The following is a 26,697-nucleotide window of genomic DNA, read 5'->3' on the forward strand; positions in this document are numbered from 1 at the left end:
AAGAGGGGCAGGAAGCCAGACAAAATTTTGGAGCTAGTCCAGCAAATAAACTACATGCTTCTTTTAGGCAGTTAACTCCTTAGCTTCTGAATTCCACACATATACTGTATTTCCCTCTCTTTGTTCTTCATGTATGGAGTGCCTATCTTCCCACCTATTTGGTAATCCCTAGTCCTTCTCAGGTGTTGGTAGTACTTGCCCCCAGAGGAGAAGTTACAGCTTAAACTCCTTGTGTCAGGTAGTGATAAATGAATCCTTATCAACAATCTACTAGTTTTCTTCTTTCCATTCTTCTCTGATTGACTTGTTATGGTAATTCTTACTACTTCTGTTCCTGTATTTCTTGATCTTCAGTGTTGTCATCTGGTTGGGAGATTTGAACTATAGGCTTTGCATGCCTGATGCCAATGAAGTGAAGAGTCTTATAAACAAGAATGACCTTCAGAGACTCTTGAAGTTTGACCAGGTAAGTAAATTTTCGTTTTATGGGTATGTTCCTAGATGGCAGATAAAATTGTTCGGTTTATGAGATATATGTGTGGGAGGTGTGTCTTACTCTAGGAATAGATGGAAAGGTCTCATTGTCTTGGGAAAACAGTGTGACTAGCGATGCAGCGAATGCACACAGGTTTGTAGTGCTTTTATTGAGCGCTTGCATAGGAGAATGGGAGATAAAAAGTAAATATAACATTTGTTCATTGTCTTTATCAAGAAGAGATTTTAGAGATTTATATAAAATAAGTTGGATAATGGGTGGGGTTAATTGGAGACCACTTCCGGGAGGAAGTGGGCCTTCAGCTATGTTGATGCTGTTTGGCAGATGGGACAGGGAAAGTTGCTCTATGATTACTTGGCAGTCTTAGCAACAGCATAGAAGTAAAAGAGGGAGGCCCTGTGAGGGGATTGGGAAGAACAGAAGTTTGGGATAAATAGCACAGACTGTGGTCTAATGGGAACTGATTGAGAAGTTGGGCCTGGCTGGCTTATAGATGTTAAAACCTGTGGGAAAAGCATTGATTTAGTAACATTTATATAAAACTTGGTATTCAGGAACCTAGTTTTCTGTAAATTTGCCTTGGAACCTGGCACATGACTTGAATTTTTACTTCAGCTTATGGATACTGGTTGCTAAAAGTGAACACTTCTTATGGAGGGAAGAAAATGTTTCGACTTGATTTTAATGTCTTTAAATCCTTATGAAAGCCTTTTTGACCTTTAGACATAGTAAAAATGTAGGAGTTTTGCAGTAGAATTTTTTATATATATATATAGTGAGTCTTTTTGGGCTCTTTCTTCATATTGAGGTTGACTGGCTAATGTCTTTGCATTTCTTCCTCTGTCATGTTTCCAAAGGGGGTACAGTTAGAATAAATTCTGAGTCTTATGTAATTCTGGTAGAGTATTTGAGTGAGGATAACTTTCAAAACGATCCATAACTATTCACTGAATTTGGCTTTTGGAATTATCCGTTCAACAATTGTGTGCTTTTTTAAAAAATTAAAATTGCGCTAGATGATTCCTGTCCAACTTAAGAGAAAGATTATTCTTATTTCATTTTTCCATTTTACTCAACCACTATTTTTTAAATTAAAAAAATTTTTTTTTAACATTTATTTATTATTGAGAGACAGAGACAGAGCATGAGCATGGGAGGGTTAGAGAGAGGGGGAGACACAGAATCTGAAGCAGGCTCCAGGCTCTGAGCTGTTAGCACAGAGCCTGATGCAGGGCTGGAACTCCCCAATGACAAGATCATGACCTGAGCCGAAGTCAGACACTTAACTGAGCGACCCAGGTGCCCCACCCAACCACTATTAGCAATAAAAAATTAGTGATTTGCACATAATGAGCATTCTATCTGTGGGTGAGTTTAGATGTCATGGGAATGGCAAGATTTAATTCATAAGGTACAGAAATTTTATTTATGCACTCTGACAGTTGCAAAGGCAATGAAACTTGATAGTTAGAAATCGTTGATCAACCTGATAATCACCTGTATTAAGATGGTGTTACCCTGCTTATGTGATGCTTTTTTCTATCTCTAGCTAAATATTCAGCGCACACAGAAAAAAGCTTTTGCTGACTTCACTGAAGGAGAAATCAAGTTTATCCCCACTTATAAGTATGACTCTAAAACAGACCGATGGGATTCCAGGTAAAGTGACAAGAACCTTGTCACAGAATAGGTTCAGGCCTGGTATATTTCTGTCCCTACAGATTGGTGAACGGCTAGGAATTTTTAGGTCATGCCAGATGCAGATATAAAGACCTAATGGTTCAGTGCTGTTACAGAAGAGTTTTTAATGCATGTGTACTCACAGGTGAATTTATCTTAAAGTATTACTTTTGTTGAAATTTTATGGGCTGTCTGCAGTGCCTTATTTCTATCATCTCAACAGACTTGCTGAGATTTTTACCTTCTTGACCCCCTCCCATTTCGTTATCTATTGTCCTGTTCTCATTGTTTTATCCAAATTGTTTCTCAACTCTTCAACTGTGAACACCAGAAATTGAGTCACAAAAGGCTCTTCCAGCACAATGGTTCTCAGTCCTGATCACACATTAGAATCTATTGGGAGACTTTTAAAAATACTGATGCCTGCAAGCTCACTGCTGTCAGTGCAGAGTTGGCTTCAGATCTTCTGTTCCCTGCCCCCTCTGCCCCTCCCCTGCTCACATGCTCTCTCTCAAAAGTAAATAAAACATTTAAAAAATACTGATGCCTGGGCCTGACCTCTGCAACTGCCAGAGAATGCTGAGAACCATTGCCCAGGGGGCCCTTTGATTTCCTGATAACTCCCAGTTAAGTACCTCTGTCAGTATGTTCCTGCTATTTGCCTTCTACCTACTGTCTCTTTGTTCCCTATGGCGTACTAGCTGGCTGAACCCAGAAGATTGAAAGAGAAGGAAAATCTCTGGGCATATTAAACTTCTTTAGACTCAGAGAGCACTAGGATGGGGTGGAGAGGGGTCTGCATTCCTGTGCTCTGAGCGAGCTGGTCAGCAAGTGAAAAGTGACACTCAAAGATCTTGTACACCTCACTTTGTTTCTTCCACTCACCTGACTTGAGAGTCAGTTGAAGAGCTACTGATAAGAACTTATGTGTGTCACCTTGTGGCTTAGGTGTACAAGGTGTTACTTATTTTAATTGAATGATGACTAGGCTTTTTCCCTACCCTTGGTATTCTATGGGCTGTTATATGTTCAGACTTGCATGCTTAGATGTTAGTTCATCTCTATTTGAAGAAGCTAGTCATGAAAGTCCAGGTTGAAAAGGAGAAATCTCTAGTTATTTCCAGAGATCAAGCCCAGTCTAGGAATATAGCATTGGATTTTTAGATTCTTACCAGTTGTCTATCTGTTGTGAAATGTCATTGCAAAATGTCATAGAGCAAAGTATTCTGAGTATAATCCTGACCTTCTGAGGATATTTTAAGAAGATGCTATTATATTTTCCTCTGGGGCAATGTTGTTAAAGATGTAATGCTAATTTGGGGAGCACTGTTTATTCATTCATTACATAACTAATCATTGAGCACCTACTTTGCACAAGACACTGTGCCAGGGGTTGGAGATTCAGTGGCAAACAAGCAGACACAGACCCTTTACAGAGTTTGCAGTATAGTAGGGAATATTATAGTTGGGATCATTAGGGAAGGAGAAGCATTTAACAAGACAGCCTAACCCTGGTCTAAACCAGTGTGGTAGGTATTACATTCTTGTGTGGTATGTTCCCTTCATAATTCCTTTCTTTATTTGCAGTGGGAAATGTCGGGTTCCAGCCTGGTGTGACCGGATTCTTTGGAGAGGAACAAATGTTAATCAGCTTCATTACCGGAGTCATATGGAACTAAAAACCAGTGACCACAAGCCTGTTAGCGCCCTCTTCCATATTGGGGTAAACACTTGTTTGTTCATTTATTTGTTTGTAGGTTAAGTATATATTCTTAGAGCATCATTTAGACTCAAAACAGATCAGTAGTTCAGTGAGCCATAAATGTTACCATAACCAAATAATTATTTGCAACTTTGAGAAATTAGTGCCCCCAACCGTCCTAAATGCTGTCCATATGGTTCTTAATGAGCTTGGCCTTTTAGTGACACAGATGTTTCTCATGCTGCAGAGTGGCTGGGTGGTAACCTTAGCCTCCTAAAGTTGTTATTCATAAAGAAGAGTTAGAAGCTAGGTTTTAAAGAATGAGTAGATAGATAGTAAGGAGGGAAAGGCCTAGGAGAGAGGTTCCAGGTGGAGGGGCTGGGAACAGCAAGAACAAAGGCATAGACTGATCAGCATACAACCAAATCTGTATATTAGCTTAAAGGCATATTGTCAGCTGTACTATTAGTGAAACTTTCCTATTCAGGAGCACATGTTTTAAATTTTTCTTTAACTCTGTTGCATCCTAGGCTGGATTAATGGCCAGTTAATTTTTTTTGTCTCTGTTGTGAGTAGTTTTTGCTTTCACATTGTATTTTCTAGCTGTGTGTATATGTAGGTTATATCTTGGGATCTTGTTGATTTAATTTATTACAGCTAGTACATTAAAAAAAATTTTTTAATCTTTATTTATTTTTGAGAAAGAGAGAGACAGAGCGCGAGCAGGGGAGGGGCAGAGAGAGAGGAAGACACAGAATCCGAAGCAGGCTCCAGCCTCTGGATTGTCAGCACAGAGCTGGATGCAGGGCTTGAACTCACAGACTGTGAGATCATGACCTGAGCCCTGAGCCGAAGTCAGATGCCCAACTGACTGAGCCACCCAGACACCCCATGACAGCTAGTACATTTAGATTATTTCTTGTAGATTTCCCAGACCTACAGTCATGTAATCTGTCAGAATCTATATAGTTCAGTGCTTGATAGGGTGGACTTTATAGACTGCTTAGATTTGCATCCTTGTTCAACTACTTCCTGACCATGTAACCATGAAAATTTATGTAACAGCCCTATGCCTCAGTTTCCTCCACTATAAAATGGGGATAACAGTGGTACTACTTATGGGGATTAATGAGTTAAGACATGCAAAGAGCATAATAGGGTAGATTTCTTTCCTCTGTGTATATGTTGATTCTTTTTGCTTCTGAGATAGATTATCCCCAACATGTCTTATCCTTCTGTCTTAAAGGGGAATTTGGGGGGTATTTCCTTTATTTACAAAGTTACTTCTTGGTCTTAGAATAATCTGAAGCAATTGTGACTTGACTTTTATCCATTTTGAAATTTTAAAATAATAATAAATAATAGTTTTTCTCAAATAGTAGCTATGTGTGCTGGGGACTGGGATGGGCAGTTTACACATATCTCATTTACTCCTCACAACAGTACTATGAGTTAAATATTTCTCATTTAACAGATGAGCAAATGGAGAACTAATGAGTTAAAATAACTTCCTTAACAGCATTCAACTGGAAGGAGAGCTAAGATTTTAATCTTGTCTGTTTAACTCCCAAGCCTATGGATGTTCTTTCCACTAACCCCACAATGCATCTATAGTTACAAAGAACTTACAGACTACATAAACCTTTAGATACTATTTCTAGCCCACCTAATTTCTATTTTGTACTTGAGAGCTGCTCTGTTTTCTTCATTTGAATTCTCTTAATTCATTTTTAAAAGGATGTCTTTCCCCCAGACACTAACCTTTTTGGTTTAATCAGCTGTGCTTGGCTTTTTTGTTTGTATTTCTTTTCAGAACCTTGGAATATTTGTAATATTCCACACATATTAATCCAGAGCTCCCAGCAGGATAGTTAAAAATTCTCCATACTACCTGTGTATTTTTGTGTATCTTTAATAAATGTCTACCTTTCTAATTTTTAATACTACTTAAATTATGCAGGAAATCAAAAGTGCTTTCTCTTTAAAATTAAAAAAAAACGTTTTAAGCAAAATTTACAGATAAGGCTGAAGTTCTTCAATCCCTGTTCTACTCCCACCTTTGTCCCAAACCCCCACTTTCCAGCCAGGCCAACTACCATTATGAATTTATATCTTTCTAGACCAGTATAGTCCAATAGGTCTTTCTGTGATGATGGAAATGTTATAGATCTATCCTGTCCAGTACAAAAGCTACTAGCTTCAGGTAGCTATTGATCACTTGAAGTGTGGGTAGTGAGACTGAGAGAGCTGAATTTTCAATTTTATTTAATTTGAAGTAATATAAATTTAAAAAAACTTAATGTTTATTTTTGAGAGAGAGAGACAGAGTGCAAGCAGGAAAGGGGCAGAGAGAGAAGGAGACACAGAACCAGAAGCAGGCTCCAGGCTGTGAGGTGTCAGTGCAGAGCCCCACGCAGGGCTCAGACCCACTAACTGATCATGACCTGAGCCAAAGGCAGCCACTTAACCAACTGAGCAACCCAGACGCCCCTGCAGTAATGTAAATTTAAATATCCATATGTGGCTACTGGCTATAATCTTGAACAACACACTTCTAGACTTTTGCATATGCTTTTCAGTGTTTACCCATATACAATATTGTTTTGTATATTGGTACATATATCATAAATGGTCTCATACCGTATTTGTTGGTCTGCAGCTTGCTTTTTAAAAAAAAAAATTCAGTGGTGTGTCTTGGAGAGCTACCCATGTTACTACGTAAATATCTAGCTCATTAATCATCTAACTCATTCTTAATTCCTAATTTTGTTGGTAATTTCCTTTTCTAAAGTGGGTGTATCAGGTGGTGACATTCTTATGGTGGTTTTCCCCTTCATTATCCTTGATATGCCATTAAGGGGTATGATCATGATAACCCACTGAGAAAAGTTTTGAGTTTATTGAGTTAACCACCCCATATTTTGGTCTCTTGGGCATGCTTGGGCATGATTAGAGGCTTTAAGAAACCACATTATATTTTTACCACCATTGTCATCAATGACTGTTAATAAAGGGACCAAGTGCTCAATGGCCAGTTAATTAACTTCAGAAGACTTGCTGTGGGCTAGCTGAGATATGGTTTTCACCCCTGTACTTGGTAATGGGATCTGTTGCATTGGTTCTCAGACTTTGGTGGACAGAGAAATTGCCTAGAGATCTTTTTAAAAAATGCAGTAGGCCAAGGCATCTGCATTTTTTAAGACCTACCTGAATTAATCCTGTTGCGTACCTGGTATTTTGGAAAGGATCTTACACTAGAGGTCCAGATACAACAATTGGATACAATTGTGGATACAACTGTGGCAGTGAGCAACTTAGCTGATCTTTTTGTATCTTGATATTCTCAAGGATCAGAAGAATAATCCTTGCTTTGGTAGTCTGGCTGGTTATTGTGAAAAGATGACACACATAAAATACTTTATGAAATAAGAAGTTGCAAAATTTTATAAAAATATTAAAAATATATAAAATTTCTCTTAACACTATAGTATGGACCCTGGTGACACTAGCGATTGCTTGGGCCTCAGTTCTCTAAGAGTTATGGTTTAGACATGTAAAAACCTTCCCAGTCGTTGAGATCTTTGGCTCAGCTTTGATGCTTTTATTTTCCATATTTGATTTACAACCTCTGCTACATGCATCAGTCCTTTTTTTTTCCCTCAACATGGAATTCGTGAAGTTTTCTTTCTAAAAAGAAGCTGCAACCTCAATAAGTTAAAATGCTATGTTAATTATGTTCATTTTTGGCATTGATTTGTATGAAGTTTAATAGTGAAAAAAACCCAAAGCTATTTCAGGAAGCTGAAAGTGCTGTGTCAGATGGGAAAATTTTTTGATCTATTAGTCAAGATGATTTGTTTGTCATGCTTTTTTTACCCTGATCTAGGGCATTTTGTATTGGCTCTTCTCTAAAATAACCATAGGATCTGTTTAGTAATGTATCTTTATCATTATATAATGATATAACGCACTGACATTATGATTCTTGGCATTGCGCATAGCAGCTAATAGAATTAAATGCTTTAATCATTTTTCTGCTGTTTCAGCGCTTTGTGATCATTGTTAGAAACAGTAGTAGGTATGTTTTGACACTTAATTTGTGCAATGCAGGAAATAATTTTTACCATAATTGTCACATTTCCCCCAACCCCAAATAACTTAACAATGGAGCAAGAAAATATTCTTCCCAAATATTACTGCCAAGCTTTTTATTTATTTATGTATTTATTTATTTATTTATTATTATTATTTTTTTTTACTGCCAAGCTTTTTAGCACAGAGGTTTAACCTTTTCCTTTTCCAGGAAGTTAACCAATTAACCTTACCTTTACCATAAAGTGTGTAGTGCTGAAATGCTTAGTTTAATTTATATTTGTTTTAGTGATGTTTAAAAAATTGTTAGACTCTTAGAGATTCAAGCTGAGAGCACACAAGACTAAAATAAGGATCTGTTTTCTTTGAGGTAAAAGTTGTGGATGGAGTGATATTTCAGAAAGTGTTTGAAGATGTTGTTTGCACCACATTTTATTTTAAATGATTGCTGTAACAACGCCTTTTAAATTGTTAGGTAATCTCAAAGGAAGATGAGCTAGGAGCATGTAAGACTGAAAAGAGGGTTTACTTTCTTTCAGGTGAAGGTTGTGGATGAACGGAGGTATCGGAAAGTGTTTGAAGATATTGTACGCATCATGGACAGAATGGAAAATGACTTCCTTCCTTCCTTGGAGCTCAGCAGGAGGGAGGTGAGCAAAAATACATGGCTTCCCCATGCAGTGCCCATCATGGTCAGTGCAGGGGAAAGCATGTTTGTTAGAGAAGGCAACACAACAAAGTGGTGAAAACCATGTGTGTTGAAGTCAAACTGCCTCCATGCTGATTCCAGCACTGTCATTTAGTAGATGTATGACCAGAGGCGCGTATCTAACTCTCTCAGAGCCACACTTTCCTTTTCTGGTTAAAGGGGTGGTTGTGAGGATTACATGAGTTAATACATGTGAAGCTCTTAAAATGGTGCCCAGCACAAAGTAAGCCCTCAGATGTTAGCTTTTCTTACTTAGTATTTCAGAGCTGCTGGTTAATTCATATCTCAGGAACCAGGATTTGGTCATGGGATGAATGTCCTGACCCAAGGTTGGGTTATCCTCTTAGGATCTCAGGAATAATCAGAGTAGTCCAGAGAAGTAGCAGGAGCTGCCTAATTCCTCTTCTGGTGTGAGTAGAATAACAAATGAGAGGACGTGGCATACAGCCAGCTCAGTCAGTGAAGGCATACAGACAATAGTTGCACACCTGGTCAATAATAATTACCTTATTCTTTATTCATATTCCCTATGGAATAATCCAACTGACTGACTTCCCCTACTAGTGATGCATGTTTGTGTCTGTCTGTTATTCCCCAGTTTGTGTTTGAGAATGTGAAGTTTCGGCAACTACAAAAGGAGAAGTTCCAGATCAGCAACAATGGACAGGTTCCCTGCCATTTTTCTTTCATCCCTAAACTTAATGACAGCCAGTACTGCAAACCATGGCTTCGGGCTGAACCTTTTGAGGGCTACTTGGAGCCAAGTGAGTTGTCCCTTTACCATTGTCTCTGCTTGCAATGCATCCTCTCCCCCTGGCTCCCACCCCCTCCCTCTGTTTAACTTCATGTTTTCTAACCACATGTCTCTTACCTTTACTGTCATTATATTGGGGAGATCTCTTTTGTGTGTCTAGTCTCTCCTTCATCACCTGATGACTTTTTAGAGGACACTTCTTCTGTTGGTTTTCATCTCCTTTCACTTTTCCACCATAAGTTTCTGTTACCATGTGTCATTTCTTATATTTCAGATGAGACCGTGGACATTTCCCTTGATGTGTATGTCAGCAAAGACTCTGTGACCATCCTGAACTCAGGGGAAGATAAGATTGAAGATATTCTAGTCCTTCACCTGGATCGAGGCAAAGATTACTTCTTGACCATTAGTGGAAATTACCTCCCAAGTTGCTTTGGTACATCCTTGGAGGCTTTGTGCCGAATGAAAAGACCAATCCGAGAAGTTCCTGTAACCAAACTCATAGACTTGGTAAGAAACATCCTAAGACACAGAACCTCCTCTAGATATAATTTTCACAATACTTAAGTGATGTCCTCGTTGTCTCTGGGCTTTCTCTTTTGCTGGGGTTGGGGGAATTGTCAAGTGATAAGAACAAGAATGTCACTTTACTCTAGCACTACTTTCATTAGATTAAGTCTCAAAAAAGAGAGAGTAATCTGTAATTGGCTCTTGTCAGGAATATATAATACTGTGTTCACTGAATTAGATTAAAGACTCCCTTCTTAAAGATCTAATGCTTATTTGTTATGCTCTTCATAATTTAAGTTACTTTTGTATAAATTAGCATGTGTGTGAGGTCCAGTAAGTTGGGGGGGGGGCAGTATTATCCTCATTAAACACATGAGAAAACTGAGGCATGAGACAATAGCTTTCCCAAAGTGGAATAAGTTAGTAACGAATCTGTCCCCCAGACTTTCTCATTCCCAGTTTGGTAATTCCTTACTTGTATCATCGTATCTAATCCCAAACTTGGCTGCATGTTGCAGCCCAGACCTATAAATGAACCTCAGAATCCCTGGGGGTCCTTGAACAAGTACAGATTCTTCCCTCCGTTCAGCTCTGGCAATGGAAGGACAGTCTCGGTGTGCAGGGCTTAGGAACCTGCATTTTATCAGCATCCCACATGATTATAATGTACACTGAAGTTTGCTGCATGTTTAATGGGACTCAAGAAAGGGAAGCAGTAGGATTTCCCTTCCCTGACGCCAAACTATAATAGCAGTGTTCTTATATAGGAAATGCTTACTACCTTCCATAATGTAAATTGATGTAGTAACAAGTTCATCCTGTTAAGGACTTTTCTTCTAAATAAAAATATTGCTGGATTTGTGTGCAGACCTCTTTGGGCTGTAAAAGCATGCTTTTGGTCTTTTACCAAGAAAAATGAGGTGATGTGGCAGCCATACTTTGTCACTACTATTAGTATTCATGTTGATGTTCTTCAGCCTCGCCAGAGCAGTGATGTTATCATCTAGCAAGGAGGGCTAGACCAGCGGGCAGACTGCTGGCCTGTGTGATCTGTTCTGTTGCCATGGAATTGTTTTAGCTATGACTCAGATGGCAGATTAAAACACTTGAGTCCAGTCCCAGCATTCTTTCTTGGAATTATACTTGTTTCCCTAGAGCCCTCATAACTGGGTGTATTACCTCTGTTTGAGAGAGAACCATTTCCTTCAGAAATTTACATCCTTACATTCTCTTATTTTTTTATGATACTTGTTTTTTTCCTTTCACCACCATATTCTGTCTTTCCAGTTTCGTATTTTACTGTTTAGGATATATTCTAAATGAAGTTTCCCCTTTTTTCCCTGCCCCCTTCCTTCCATCCTAAATATCATTTCCCAGTTTTCTTTCTCCCAACTTTTAATTATGAAAGTGGCAGATGTACAGAAAATTGGGAAGGACAGTACAATGAACCCCCACATGCCTTACATAAAATAGGCGTGGTTTTTTTTTGTTTTTTGTTTTTTTGTTCTTGTTTTTTTTTTTGCTGTACCATCTGAAATTAAGTAGTGATATGTCACTTCACTGGTGAACACCTTACTCTGCCTCTCTTTTTTGAAAAATTTTTAAAAATGTTTATTTATTTTTGAGAGAGAGAGAGCATGAGCAGGGGAGGGGCAGAGAGCGAGAGAGACACAGAATCCAATGTAGTCTCCAGGCTCTGAGCTGTCAGCGCAAAACCCGATGCGGGTCTTGAACACACGAAACATGAGATCATGACCTGAGCTGAAGTCTAAAATTATCTGTATCCCATTTGTAATATCTTCCCACTGTATTTTGATTTGATTTTGACCTTCTGCAATGCTTTCTTGTATTTGTTCATATTTGTTCCAAGACCAACATGATATTTCACATCCTATCAGATGATGCTATTAATAATGATACCCATTATCTTCTATTGTATTATTTACTCTAAAATTTTGGTGAAACCAGAAATGAGTTCAGTGCCTATGTTGAGTTTCCTTGTACTGTTTCAGAAAGATTCTTGTGCCATACCCTCTTCCCACCAAATGTGGAATGAAATACTGGCATAAACCCTTTTCATTCTTCTTGCCCTTCTCAATGATAGTGAATTTGCCACTACTAGAATAGTTGGAATTAGCACAAGTGACAGAGGAAAATTTGTTTGTAATTATCTTTATTCTTTTCCAGAATAAAGATAAAATTTTCTAGTTTATTAACTAGCATATAATCATCAATATTTATTCATTACACATTGAAAACAAAGTATTATGGAGTTTATGTGGGTTCCTGAAATTTAGTGGTGATGAAAGTTTACTTATATATAGAATATGACTAAATTATAAATCGAGGTTAATAGGGAATTTGGTTAGAGATACTCTAAACATTAGCTACTTTTACAGGTTAATGGCCAGTGTATTTGGTAAGTCAATATTTTGGAAAGGCATTTGTAATGAGAGTTGTGGAGCTTGTAATTTGTATTAACAATAGATTCCTTTCCTGTGCTGTTTGCTCAAGCCTTATATGTTATAAAAGCTTATTGATTAACCAGCTAATTTCTATAAAAATCAATCTCAGAACCAGCTTATTTTGGCTTTAATGCATATTTGATTCATGTAACATTAACATAACTAGAAACAAGTTCAGCACATAAGAATAAAATTGACTAGAAAAGTGATTTGGGGTTCATCATAGAAGTATTTTGAGTTAAGTCCAAGTATTCAAGAAATATGTATTAACATATTGGGTGATCATGTCTCCCAGGTGTAAGGGACATCATGGGTAAATGCTAGAAGGTAAAAGCAGAGGCACCTAGGTGGCTCAGTCAGTTAAGCATCCAACTCATGATCTCAGCTCAGGTCTTGATCTCAGGGTCATGAGTTCAAGCCCCATGTTGGGCTTCATGCAGGGCATTGAGCCTACTTTAAAAAAAAGGTGAAAGCAAAAAGACCACGTATGAAAAATTATAAGATTTCCCTGGGAAGGGGCACCTGGGTGGCTCAATCAGATAAACATCCAACTCTTGATTTCAGCCTAGGTCATGATCTCACAGTTGGTGAGGTCAAGCCCTGAGTTAGGCTCTGTGCTGACAGTACAGAGCCTGCTTGGGATTCTCTCTCTCTGCCCTTCCCGCATTTGTGCATGTGTATGCTTGCTCTCTCTCTCTCTCTTTCTCTCTCAAAATAGATAAATAAACTTAAAAAAAGAGATATCCCTGGGAAGAGTGAAGATTAAAGAAAAGAGTATGTGAGGCTGGTTGGGTAGGTTGGGAGCAGGGAATAGAAAGTCTTGAAGTCAACAGATGAGTTTATGCTGGAGCAGAGGGCATCTACAACTATCACAAGACTTTAGTATGAGGTTGTAAATTGACATATTTGGAGGAACAGCTTGGTCTTGCTTATAGAGTGGGCTAATGGACAGACCAGGTTTGAACTTGCCAGATATGGTTAAAGGTTTTCTTGTAGATACGGAGACAAAAAATGTTGAAGGATGAATGGACAGACTATATTTGCTTGGGGACATGTTTATTAGAACAATATCAAAGTTGAAATAATAAGAATAATGGTTTGGTGATTAGTTCATCCCCAGTGATCTTTTCACTAGGTGTTTACTTCGTCTTACTGATCAACCACTCATTTCTTATCCTGTTAGGTGTATGGTTTGTGTTTCTCCTTTTTATATTTCATTTTAATTAATCCTTTCTAGAACTTCGATATCTATTTAGTTTCCTGCTTTTTATTTTCTTTTATTTTTTATTGTTAAAGTTTATTTTTGAGAGAATGCATAAGCAAGGGAGGGGTAGAGAGAGGGAGAACGAGAATCCCAAGTAGGGTCTGTGCTGTCAGTGCATAGCACGACGTAGGGCTTGAACTCACGAACCATGAGATGATGAACTGAGCTGAAATCAAGAGTCGGGCACTTAATGGACTGAGCCACCCAGGCACCCATTTGCTATTTATTTTTAAATTTGAATCTGCCTCTAAATGACTCTTTAACATTATCTTAGCTACATTTACTACTGGCAAAATTCCTCTAGGGATGAGTGTTGGAGTGAAGAATGATTTGCAGTGCATTTGTAGCATGCCAATGTTGCCCCACTAGGGAATCTGAATTAGGTTTCCTTTTTAAATGTAATCAATGCAGGGGCACCTAGGTGGGTGTCTGACTTCAGCTCAGGTCGTGATCTTCCTGCTCATGAGTTTGAGCCCCACGTCGGTCTCTGTGCTGATAGCTCAGAGCCTGGAGCCTGCTTCGGATTTTGTGTCTCTCTCTCCCTCTCTGCCCCTCCCCCACTCATTCTCATTCTCTCTCTTTCTCTCGATCAAAAATGAATAAACATTAAAACATTTTAAATGTAATCAATGCATAGCCTTTTGTAGAGAGAGGACAGGTCAGTTGAACTAAGTGATTATAAGCAACCTTAGAACTACCTTAGGAGTATGCTGTTTATCAGTGGAGGCTAAGTAGTGTTTCTGTTTGCAGAATTGAGCCTAGTGTTGAAATAAGTTATTTACATCTACTATATGCCTGTAGCCAGAGAGGTAAACTCTCAGTATAAATGTGCTGCCCCACCAATATCTAATCAAAGTCCTTTTGATTCTTCTTTCAGAGTTTTCTCTTTTATCTATTTATTTTAAAAAAATATAGTTTTCCCATAATTAGTTAAAGTGTTTACTCGCTCCTTTTTGATCTACCTTGATAACCTCTTAACAATCCCTTTTGCCTCTATCGCTGCTCATTCATTTTTCCTCTTCAGGGCTGTCAGACTGATCTTTCTATAATACAGCTTTGGGACCTATCACTTCCTTGCTTAAAGGTAGTCCGTGGCCTGCCCATGCCTACTAAATACAATCCAAATTGCTTTACCTGTCATTCAAGTTCACCAAAAGTCTGACTTTAACATTCCTTTTCATACTTATTTCCCACTATTTTTCTCAGCATCCTGCCATGCTGTCTGCAGAACAGATGACCAACTTTTCCCTACACCCACCTTGGGATTTACCTTCTCTGAATCTTTGCTTATTTTTGCCCCTCCCACTTGTAGTGTCCTCACCCCATCTCTACTCTTTAAAATCCTGTGAATCTTTTAAGGGCTAGTTAGGTCCCATCTCCATTGTGAAAAGTCCCCTGACAGCCCCAGCCTAAAGCCATCTCCTTCTTTTGAACCCCTTTGCTTGTTTTTCATATTAACCGTTTATTGAGAACTCCTCTCTGTGAATTATAACAATATCAGGCTATAAATTCTGGGACTTCTTACCCCAAATCAATTGCATACCCAAATCAGGGACCATATCATTCCCTTCTGTGTAGCCTCCTTTCTCATCCACCCCCCACTACACCCCCCAAAGGCATGCCTTGCACTGCTCAAAGAAAACTGCTTTGAGGGCCTGGTTTGACAGGTTAGTGTATAAAAACTCTGCCTAGTTTTACTCATCGTATCATGTGGCATGTATTCATGGGAGGAAAAATAGAGAAGTCTGTTAGGCTAGTTCTACTATTTCTTAATAAGTAGTCCTAAATTTAAAGAAAGGTTGTGCTCCAAAATTGTGTTAAATTAGATGTTTGGCATTCAGAATTTAACTTTTAAATTAAAAAAAATAATTACAATACTATTAATATTGCATACTTCATAAGACAATATTACTCTGATTATTTTTAGCTCGATTTATATGTGGTATTTAAAAGTCTAGGTAAACCTACAAGAGCCTGTTTAATCCATAATGTATCTAATAATACTAAAAAGCCTATCCACCATATATATATAAAAGTCGTTTGGGGGAAATGTATTTAGCATTCTATTTGGAACATCAGGGAGCACACACTACCCCACCTCCAGCCTCCTGCACGTCTCTCATAGTAAGATCGGGACTCCCCCTTTTACTATCAGACATGAGACGTGTGATTTATACTCAGGTTCTTGGTGGCCTGTGGCAGCGTTGGCAGGATTCCAGCTGGGAGTTGCTGGGGAGGTGCTGGCATACTGCACCACCAGTGCCCCAACATGCCTGGATTTTAGGCTGTTTCCTTGTCCTACAAAGTAAATATCATTATCCCTGTTTTGGAGATGAAGAAACTGAGGCTTTATAAAGTTTAGTAACTTGCCTAAGGTCTGTACAAAATTAATAGGAGGCAGAACAAAGATTTTACCCAGGACTGTCTACCACTAGTGCCTGTACTCTCTCCACTAACCATGGTGCTTTGTTTCTCACTGTCTTTTTCACAGTCTTGCCCTGCCTCTCTGCCCAGGAAGCAGCTAGATTGTATTTTTTGAGTTGTCTAGGGGACCATAGTGGTAATGACTATAGAGTCAGTCAGACCTGAGTTCTAATCCTGTACCTGCCACTTAATACCTAATAGTATGACCTTGGGCAAATAATTTAACCTGGTAGAGCCTCAGTTTCCCCATCTGTAAAATGGGAATAATATCTACTGTGCAGACTAAATGACATTGTATACAAGTACTTTACAGTTTCCGGTACATGGCCGGTGCTCCCTAAGTGGTGGCAGTAGTTATTGTTGCTCTTGTTATTGGATTATAATAAAAGCACAGAAGACAGAGCCAATTAACCTTCTTCCCTCTCCTTTGCTTCTCTTTTTTCTCTTATATCATACAAGAAATCACAATAGGGATAATTATGGGTCTTCTGGTCCACAAAGGTCTGAAATGAAATAAATTTACATTTCAGAGGGACCTCCATATTTGGGGAGTTTAGGGGCCTTTGAGGAGGGGAGTAGGTACATGGCGAGGGAAAAGAGTGTGGGATACTGCTTAGGGTGAAAGGAATGGCAGGGAGAGGGGAGTAGCCAATTGTCTCCTTCTGAATGGCCACTGTCAGACTCACAACCAAATTCGTGCATCGAGTGGCGTTAGGATGACTTAGGAAGCCACATAGTATAGCAGCAGGGCCTGCCTCCAGGCAGCACGTGGAAAGGAGCCATCACTGGGCATTTGGCCAGGTCAGCTGGAAGCTGCCAAAGGACACAAAAGTCTGGAACTGCACATGTATGTTTCTTGAGTGATAATCTCAATAAACCACATGAACATTTAATATGTACAATAGAGAACTTTGCATGTAGAGAGAACATATTCCATTTTCAACAATAATTTATTTGAAAAATTTAAAGCTGTTTAAAGTGTATACATCTAGCAAGATAGTGAGTTCTAATAATACTGATCTGTTTCTAATTCTGTAAATTAATTCTGATTTCTGTCTGTCAATGACTTTCTTTTCCTGCTCTGCTCTCAGGAAGAAGACAGCTTCCTAGAAAAGGTAATACAATCCATTGGTGGTTATGTGCTTCCTGTGCTTAATTAACACTTAACTGTGGTCCCTGGAATTTGTCCCTAATCTTTGCCATATCAGAGACCTCTGACTCCATGAGAATCCACCAAAGTCCTGCCAGCTGTTTTTAAGTGTGTCTGAAGTATAGAAAAGATATTTACTGCACTGGTGGTTGTTGAGACCCAGTACATAAAAGCAATAGGAGTCAAGTTTCCAAATTTGTATTTTTAAAATGAGAAGTAACTAAAGAGCTGTCTTGATATATGTGAAAGCTCATGAGGTGGAGCAGGGTACCATTTAGCTGTCCTCCATTTCCAATGATAATAAAAGCAGAAGTGGATTTGTGTTGTATTAAGAGTGATTTGGGGTTGGTGACAGTAGTCATTAATTACCGAAAGAATGCAGTTATATGGTTAAGAAAGAGTGTAGAATAGAATTATAGAGCTGAACAAGACCATGAGGGATCATCTGGTGTAGCTCTCTGCCTTCAGACAGGGTAACTTTCTCCATTCTAATAGATAAGACAACCAAGGCCCAAGGTTGAAAAACTCACTAAAGTCATACTGCTCCTGGTATCAGGGGTGTGGGGCAGAGGGCACTAGAACCGACATCTCCTGAATACTCAGTCAAGGAACCTAGTAAAGGGCTCCTGTAGTGCTTTGCCACTTCTATCTTCAAGCTGGAGGGTGTCTGGCTCCACACAGGGCTATCACATAGAGAAACATGGGCTTAAATACCATTCTTAAAGCGGTGTCACACAGCATCTAACACCATCTCCCCATTTGGTGGAGTTTAATGCATTTTGATGGTGGAAATGGTGTACTGTTTTACTGCGTTAATTATTAGCACTAAGGTTTCAAAGTGTGCTTTATTTCCCTTTGAAAATTAAAGTTATCAGGATAATTTGTGGACTTTTGAGAAAGTACTATTTCTTGTGCATGATCTTTCTCTAGACTTCAGAGACACAAGTCTGACATTTCATGTTATCACGCATGAATTTGAAAATGGATAGTGGATGATGTATATAACCTACTGACATTTTATTAACCTTTTTAAACCACTAAGGGTTGAGACAGTTCTGCTTCCTGGCCTTTCCTTGTTAATAGCAGGCCATGTTGTCTTTTCATCTCGGACAGTGCCTTGTGTCGCCTTAATGCCTTAGTACAGGAAAAGCACCAGTTGGATGTCAGATTTTTTAAAAAGTACATGAATCAGTGCTGAATAATTTATATACGGTAAGTTTGGAGGCATCTGCTAAATCTGTACATGTGTTGCATTTGGTTCAGAAAATGAGCAGAGTGCATTATGGACAGTGTTTTGATTCAGATACTATGTGGATACCTGGATTTAATACTTGCAACTAGAAAGAAGTTAGTGGATGAGCCCCTGATAAAGTTCTGGCAGCCACAGGGAACATGAATACCAAGTGATAGACTCCCAGGAAAAGAAAGAAAGAAAGGAGGCAAAATGGATGTGAAGAAAATAGATTTTAAATGGTAACCAACTGTCATGCTCTTTTCTCTTCCTCATTCTCTTAGAAAGGTAAAACAGCTTTAAAACGTCAGCAGTGCTGGTTGAAGAACATAGTGTTAAGCAGAGCCCTCATCTCTGCTCTAGTGTACACAGTCTCTGGAAGTCGTAAAACGCTTTTCTTTCCCATAAAGCAACACGGCTGGGGTTGGGCTAGAATTTACAGAATTTCCTAAAGTTGAAAGTACACAATTTATAACCTCAAGCTGGAGAAGGGAGGAAGATGCAAAGAATTGGTCACCGTTTTCTCCACTAGGATTTTTCTGAAGGCTGCCCTCAAGGACTTAATCTATTTCAAACACCTTTTTGATATAATTTATATTTGACTATATAAACACAAGATAACTGAGTTTATGTCCCCAGCCATTTCCAAGTTCAGGTTTAGTTGTCACTTTTGGGTTTTTCTCTTAGATTCTTTCAGGAGAATCTAACAGAAAGTAGGAAGATAAGTGAAAGGGGTCACAGCCTTGAGAAATCTGCTGAGTTATTAATATAAAGAATAACTTCTGGACTCAAACCTGGAACTTTTCACAGTATTTTTGGCTCTTGGTATGCTGTATTCGGTTTACTATTTTTGGATCTTAAGGGCTATGAGTTTAGTGCCTTAAGATTAGACCTTCTATTGAGGCTGAAATATTCATGAATGTAGGTGTAATGTGGAGAATTGTCTTTAATTTCTGTGGACCAGAGAGCCTCATTTAAATCAGCAATGAAAACTGTAATTTTGTGGTAAGACCTGAAAGAACCAGAAGTTAAAAGTCACCAAAAACCTAAGTAGATGCTGCTCTTCCAAAGTACTGTGTTGACCATTGTAATTTAATGGCCCACAAGTCTCAGGTGGTATGTGCACTCTGCCGTGACCGTACTGCTACAGCGCTGGCTCTCCGTGTCACCCTTGAGAGGATTTACCACACACAGTGCATCCAGTGATAAACATAATGAACCCAAACGGAATGCTTAACTGTTAAGCATCTAGAAAACGAGATTCTTTAACTGTGGGAATCCGTATCAAGTGCCTTCTGACCAGGAGTGACCCCAGTGAGAAAAAATGAAAAATCTTAAGAGATGAAGATGAAATTGTACTTACATAAGCAGAATCTGGAGGACCTCAAGTTACATACATGTTTTTATTGAGACCGCTTTGATTCTCTTCCTTTTTCATCTATTAGGAGAAATCCCTTCTGCAGATGGTTCCCTTGGATGAAGGTGCCAGTGAAAGACCCCTTCAGGTCCCCAAGGAGATCTGGCTTCTGGTAGATCACTTGTTCAAATATGCCTGCCACCAGGTAAGTGACTATGGGCCTACCCTACAACTTTGGAAGGTGTGTGATACCTCCTGTCGGTATTGTGCTTGTAACTTTTGCAAGCTACCTTCACAGAATAGCACTGTCAGATCGTCTGGGCAGATGGAGGTATCCGTATTTACAGATATGACAATAGAAGCATACAAACTAAGTGATTTAGTTAAGACCACAGTGTAAGTGTAGTGGTGGAGCCAGGCCCAAACTGAGCATGCCTGTCTCCTGGCTACACACAATTTCCCCTGGACCACTGTGTACCTCGGTCTATAATGCATGTTTCCCGTCTCACATAGGCATTGCAGATTTTAAAGTCCAAAGCCCATTTCTATACTTCTAATACTTCAAGCCCATTTCTTGAATTTGATTTTCATTTTTTAATCCTATCTAAAATATTAGCTACCCCCAACCCAACTGCCCAAAAAGAGAAATTTCTTGGGACTAAATTGAAGGAAAACATTTTTTTACCTACTGAAGTGTAATAGAACTCAAAAGCAAGGTTTGGTATGGGCATGCCATTTACTGCTGCCCTAGCATTCCCTAAGGTCAGTATTTAACTGTGGTTCAGCTGTTTCGACTCTGCCTTCTACTTGTCAGGAAGCTAGAAGTGGAAACATCTGGTCTCCCACTGTAGCCATCTAGTCCTCTGCCATATCAGGTATAAGCTAAAACCTGTGGAGATCATTTTCTGGTTGGAAGTAAAATTTCACACGGATTATACAGATGATAAAGGGAAAAGATGCCATTGTCACACCTCCATTCCTAATCACGAGTATGCACATTACACTTCCATTTGCATTGTCACTCTCTTGATCCCTGGATGGACTTCAGAACCTTAGGGCTGATTATCTTGCCTTGTTCCATTTATTGTCATGTCTTTGGTAGGAGGATCTGTTCCAAACCCCTGGAATGCAGGAGGAGTTACAGCAGATCATTGATTGTCTGGATACTAGCATTCCCGAGACAATCCGTATCCTTTTTGACAAAGGCTTAGGAAGCTGGATGAATTCTTGACCAAACTTTTCTTCCCTCCTACATTTGATTTTTGTGTTTCCATCTGTACTTTCTCTCTGACTGTCATCTATTATAAGGTAATCATCAAGTCTGCAGTTGTTTTTCAATTCCTTTCAGGAACTTTTGACTTCTCTCTGTATCAGACTCTTACTGAAAGGAATAAAGGGGTAGGTAACAACAACTTTTAATAAACATGGAGCATAAGACCCACAGCACTGGTACTGTTCTGCTTCAGGCTTTTGATCACTCCTGCCACCATGTATGTTGTCACTAGGACATAAAAGAGAATGGGAAACACTGGGGACTAGTTTCAAGGACTGATCTAGTGTGAACATCATTCTGCATGCCACATTCCCCTGACTCTCAAGTTGAGCCAAACCTCCCAAGAGTCTTTGATCAATTCTGTAACAACTCAGCTGCAGCATACCTGGACCAATAAAATATCAAACCCCAGTTAGGATCAATGTGCCCTGAATAACAGGAAGGAAACTGTCCCTGAGGGGGCTGGAGGAAGGAAGCAAATCAGGTCTCTGTGTGGCCTTTTTCCTAGAGCCTCTTTCCCTTGACTTAAGTTGATACAGCTGGCAGTAATCACTCTGTGGCTGAAGCACTGCTCATTTTCCTGGAGGCCCTGCCAGAACCCGTCATCTGTTATGAGCTGTATCAGCGATGCCTTGACTCTGCTCAGGATCCCCAGAACTGTCGACAGGTGAGTTTTACTGCTCTGAGGATGTGCCTGGGGCAGGTTCCCCCGTAGAGAAATCAATCTAGCAAAGCCAGGCGTGTAGCTAGCTATGTGGTAAGATAGGTCTGGATCTGTTATTCATGGCAGGACACCAGCTTTGAGTGTTGGGACTTATTTATTTATGAGTGGGGGAGGGGCAGAGAGAGAGGGAGACACAGAATCGAAGAGGCTCTAGGCTCCAAGCTGTCAGCACAGAGCCCGACACAGGGCTTGAACTCATGAACTGTGAGATCATGACCTGAGCCAAAGTCGGATGCTTAACTGACTGCGCCACCCAGGTGCCCCGAGAGTTAGGACTCTTAAATTTTAGGTTGTATTATTTCCTATTATAGTTGCCACACTTTTCTAGTTGGCCTACTGAGTAGGGTGGATACCTCTACGTTGGCAGAAGATTGTTTATGAAGCTGAGTTCTGGCTGACATTACCAGGAATGGTCGGTGATACTTGTGAGCCTTTCTTCTTTTTGTCTTCTTGGTGTTTTTTTTAAGATTTTATTTTTAAGTAGTCTCTGCAGACAGTGTGGGGCTACACACAACGTGGGGCTCAAACCCACAATTCTGAGATTAAGAGTCACTCTGCCAACTGAGCCAGCCAGGCACCCCCTTCTTGGTGTTTGTTTTTAATCTTGAAATAATTTTGATGCACAGTAGCTGAGAATACTTCTCAATCAGGCTAGTGAGTATTGGGAGGAGCTCCCATCCATGCTAAATGACATTACAGAGAAAACCATTCAGCTTGGCAGATGCCATGGCTGCGTGCCTGAGGAGATGGGAGAAGACCAGATTAATACCAACCTTCTTGTGAGGTGGGGTGTGCGTGTGACTGTGTGCTGACCACGTAGCCTGGTCATTGAGTGTATACCCAGGCCAAACAGGATGACCTTTCTGACTCGGAAGTTATTATTTGCAGGTACTCTGTTAGTCATGAGTGAATAAAGGAAAGTTGTGACAGATGAATGGGGTTCTGTATAGGTTGGATTATAAACTACTTCTGTGGCAGCTGTAAGCTCTTGTTACTCCCTTCCTTCACCTGTTCTCACTGCCCACCCTTCCCCCCCTTTTTTTTAAAAAAAAAACAGGTGATTTCCCAGCTTCCGAGATGCCATAGAAATGTTTTCCATTACTTGATGGCATTCCTTCGAGAACTCTTAAAATTCTCTAAATACAACAATGTCAGCGAAAACATGATCGGTAAGAGTGCTTCATAAGAATGGCAACGTGAGTGGGGGTAGGCTGGTCGGGACAGTCTGTGTATGGTGTACACAGTGTGTTCCTTCCTTCACGTCCAGGCACATGGCAGTTACTTCCCTCCCATTGCCCTTGTCCCCTGGCCCCCCACTTCCTGTCTCTGAGGCTTTGCTTAGGTTGTGTCTGACAAAGGGTTTTACCTTTCCTTTCTCTCACCCTCTAGCTACTCTCTTCACTAGTCTTCTCCTAAGGCCTCCACCCAACCTCATGGCAAGACAGACTCCAAGTGACCGTCAACGTGCTATCCAGTTCCTTCTGGGGTTTCTTGAGAGCGATGAAGACTAATAAGCCTTTACCTCTTACTACTCTCCAAGGTTCTAGAGGCGGAAGGTCTCGGGCACTAAGTATTTCAGAATGGTTTGAAAAGTCATGCCACAGGAAGGGGCAGTTGCAGAATTTTGAGGCTGTTGGCATGAAAAAGTTGTTTCTAGTGCAAAAGGAAAAGAGTTTCCTAATCCCTCCCTTACCATATCCTGCACAGCAAAATACTTTTAGACTCACATTGCCAAGCCAAAGGTACCATATTTTGGTGTTTTTGTGTTCTCTCTTTATAAGGCAAGAGATCTATATCTACACTCCTTTATCTGGGAAGTGTTTGTTGCCCTCCTGCCAGCTATCATGATTGTCCTTAGCACCCTAGGCCTAGATTCTGAGATGTTCCCATTCTAGGTCTGCAAGCACTATGTGCTCTAGCTCAGACTAGTCTGTAGTCCTTCGTCTAAAGCACTTTTGCCCGGCCCCCTCCCATATCACCTCTTTGCACTCCACTCCACTAGTACTATTATGTCGAAGGAAGTCTGGGTAAAGCTAGTGACTCCTCGGGTGTCCCCAACAGTGAGTTAACTGTCTACATGTGGTTGTGACATGCATTTGTGCATTTCTACTACAGTGGCATCTGTATGTCTCTGTAACATTGTCCTTGTCATGGATCAACGCTAGGTGGAACTGTATTCTCTTGTCTCCAACCACATTGAGTAGCAGAACTTTAGGGACTGTCAGAGATGCCATCCCATTGATGTGAGAGAATCACGATCAGAGTGGAAGCACTTTGAGCGTTTCAAGAGTGAGAATATTCATGTTTGACAGGTCCTGCTTTCTACCATCCCTTTTCTGTTTTTATTCAAATTGTACATGAGAACTCATCCTGGTTGTCTGTGGGACCTGTTCCCCACTTACACATCCATCTCCAGAGCAATGCTTGCATCAAAGTCAAAAAGGCAGTCTGCATCTCAGGTGGGCCTCTCCAGCGATACTGCTCCTTCCTTCAGCAAGGCTGTTGTGGATAACCCTTAGAACCCCCTCTCTGGTCTTCTGAAATACCAGGGGGTAGATGTTGCCCCCTCTCCCGTCAAGGCTGGTTCTGGGCTCTATGACCAGCTCCCCATGGTTTCTAGTCACCTTATCCAGTGTTATGTAAAAGAGACTATGCAGTGGGACCAATGAAGCCCCTTTCTCTCCCACCCAAGACAACCCTCTGAGCATTTCATTCACTCAAGCTCTGTGGGGAGCATTGTTGTTGTTTTTGTTGTTTTTTAATTATTCTGTGTTGGTTGGCAAACCAGCCACCAGCCACTAACTGCAAAACTACCTGATGTAGTTGGCTTCTTCCTGGTTTTCTTTCATTAACCACCCTGAGTTAACTCATTCTTGGCTGTTAACATTAAATCCAAGGAGCCTAATGTATAGGCTTTGTGTCTGGTCTTGGGCATTGACTCCTGACTCTTCTAGCACATTGAAGGAGAGAGCCAGGGGAAACACCACTGCTGAATGGTTCTTCAGTTCCCCCCATCTCTTGTAAGTTGAGTTCTGTGGGGAAGAAAAGGTATGTATCCTGTGATATACTGGTTAAAGCCTTTCTTGATAGGGAGTTATGGAACTAGGAGTTAAGTTCTCTGTGCCAAACAGCTGCAGATCTGATAGATCGGAGGCTAGGTATTGAACTTAGTTAATAGAAGATTATAGGCAGAATGCTTTTGCCATCTCCACTAGGCCAGAAGGTGATCATAGAGGCAGATTATTGATTCTGGGGCAAGGTCGTTACACAAAGACAGGGAGATGCCTGTCCTGGACACATTGTCTAGTATATTGCCAACCTGGGACCTTTGGGTGATCAAGGATGTGGTTGGTGGGGGGTGTAGGCAGCATCCTGTTTCCTCATAAGACAGGCAGATGCACCAAATTTGTTTAGTGCCTCTACATTTTTCCAGCTCTGGCCCTGGGATGTACACTGCATTAAAGGTTTGAGACAATCTCTAGGTAGGGGAGACAGAAATAGAGTAGACGGAAGAAATCTGCCTCCCTACTGTGCCTACTCCAGCACGCCAACCTCTGATTCCTAAGTAACTCTAATGTGCTATTTATTTCATAGCTCCTGAAGTAAGGAGTTCAGATTCAACTGGTAGAGAAGGACTCCACATCTATTGTTTTAGGGAAGAAATGGCTCGAACCTATATGGTGACATTGCATTAGTTTCCCTTTCACTGTTTTCTGATTCTTATTCTGTAATTGTTATATTTCTCAAAAATGTCTTGGTCACTAAGCAAAGCTGCTAGTGGGATTCTGTATTTTGTGTCATCTTTTTTATTATAATTTATTGCAAATGTTTTTCTGAATAAATATATGTTGTGTGAAAAATCAGTGTGATCTTGGTAAACGGGGGCTTATGGTCACTGGATCCTACTTGACTGCAGTCCTCACAGCTACGACTGTACTGTTATTTCCTGTCTTACACAGAAATAGAAGAATGCTCGGTATGTTTGCCCCTGGAAGGGAGAAGAAGCCACGTTATTTTCTGAGGCTAATAAAGTCACAGTGCTTCCAGAGGCCAGCCCAGGATTCTTATTTTAACTCCAGGGATTCAGGCAACAAAATAACACGATTACCAAAAAGGATGTTGATTGTTTATGCATGTAAATATCACACTGGGTCAGATCCATGATCACTCCAGCCCCAGAAATCTGACAAACCCCAACATACACATTTTGGGAGAACCCAGTTGTCCTTGCCAAAATAGCCTCAGCGGTTTAGACATGTTCCTACAAAGAGCCTGTTTTCACAAAAGTCATTTTGCAACTTTTGAAAACCCATTTTGAAGCTTTATTACCTCTCGGGGGGCATGAAGTCCATAAATTAAGTACTTCTGAGGGAGCTCTACTCTGAACTCTAATACTTTAGGAGGAAACCCCTAATTTGAGCATGCTGCCTTTTATTCCCCTGCCGATCTCCATTATGACTTTGCCCATTCTGGTTCCATTCCCTTTGAGGCTGAAGAGGCCTCAGCTGGAGCTTTCTTAACCAGGGCCCTCTTCCAGTTCCCTTTGACTATGAGCTTGACGCTGATGAATGTGCTGATTCAGTGTTGTCACGAACAGTTTTCTTAGCCCCACCCAAAGCCTTGGCAGAAGAAGATGTTTCCTTTTGAGAGTGATTTCCCCCCAGTGGATGGAGACTGACACCCAGAAGTGTTTACACAGCAGCAGGCGATATGGCCAAGCACACACCTCTTTCCAGAGGTTACAAACTGCATCCCTGGATGCTGTTACAGGAGAACCATTAGGCTCTTTCAGACCACAGGACAAGCTCATGACCTGGCTCTTGGTGTAGCCTAATGATTTAAAGCTAGACACTGCCACAGCGGGAT

General features: G+C 40.3%; 1 protein-coding gene across 2 annotated transcripts in view; it reads left to right on the forward strand.

The window, feature by feature from the left end:
* The window catches only part of OCRL (OCRL inositol polyphosphate-5-phosphatase), a 49,811-nt gene extending 24,117 nt beyond the window's left edge, over nucleotides 1-25,694 (forward strand). Inside the window, exons 12-23 of one of the 2 annotated variants that reach the window (XM_007085459.3) lie at nucleotides 355-466; nucleotides 2,046-2,155; nucleotides 3,764-3,899; nucleotides 8,510-8,620; nucleotides 9,278-9,443; nucleotides 9,708-9,943; nucleotides 17,188-17,211; nucleotides 19,923-20,039; nucleotides 20,937-21,021; nucleotides 21,647-21,774; nucleotides 22,889-23,000; nucleotides 23,221-25,694. In XM_007085459.3, the coding sequence (XP_007085521.2) occupies nucleotides 355-466; nucleotides 2,046-2,155; nucleotides 3,764-3,899; nucleotides 8,510-8,620; nucleotides 9,278-9,443; nucleotides 9,708-9,943; nucleotides 17,188-17,211; nucleotides 19,923-20,039; nucleotides 20,937-21,021; nucleotides 21,647-21,774; nucleotides 22,889-23,000; nucleotides 23,221-23,342 (1,459 nt within the window). In that variant the 3' untranslated portion in view covers nucleotides 23,343-25,694. The remainder of the gene's footprint in view (nucleotides 1-354; nucleotides 467-2,045; nucleotides 2,156-3,763; nucleotides 3,900-8,509; nucleotides 8,621-9,277; nucleotides 9,444-9,707; nucleotides 9,944-17,187; nucleotides 17,212-19,922; nucleotides 20,040-20,936; nucleotides 21,022-21,646; nucleotides 21,775-22,888; nucleotides 23,001-23,220) is intronic. The other variant, XM_042973819.1, reaches the window with a different exon arrangement.
* Nucleotides 25,695-26,697: the final 1,003 nt, after the last annotated feature.

The sequence above is a fragment of the Panthera tigris genome, chromosome X (genome assembly GCF_018350195.1).
Source record: "Panthera tigris isolate Pti1 chromosome X, P.tigris_Pti1_mat1.1, whole genome shotgun sequence".
NCBI classification, from domain to species: Eukaryota; Metazoa; Chordata; class Mammalia; order Carnivora; family Felidae; genus Panthera; species Panthera tigris.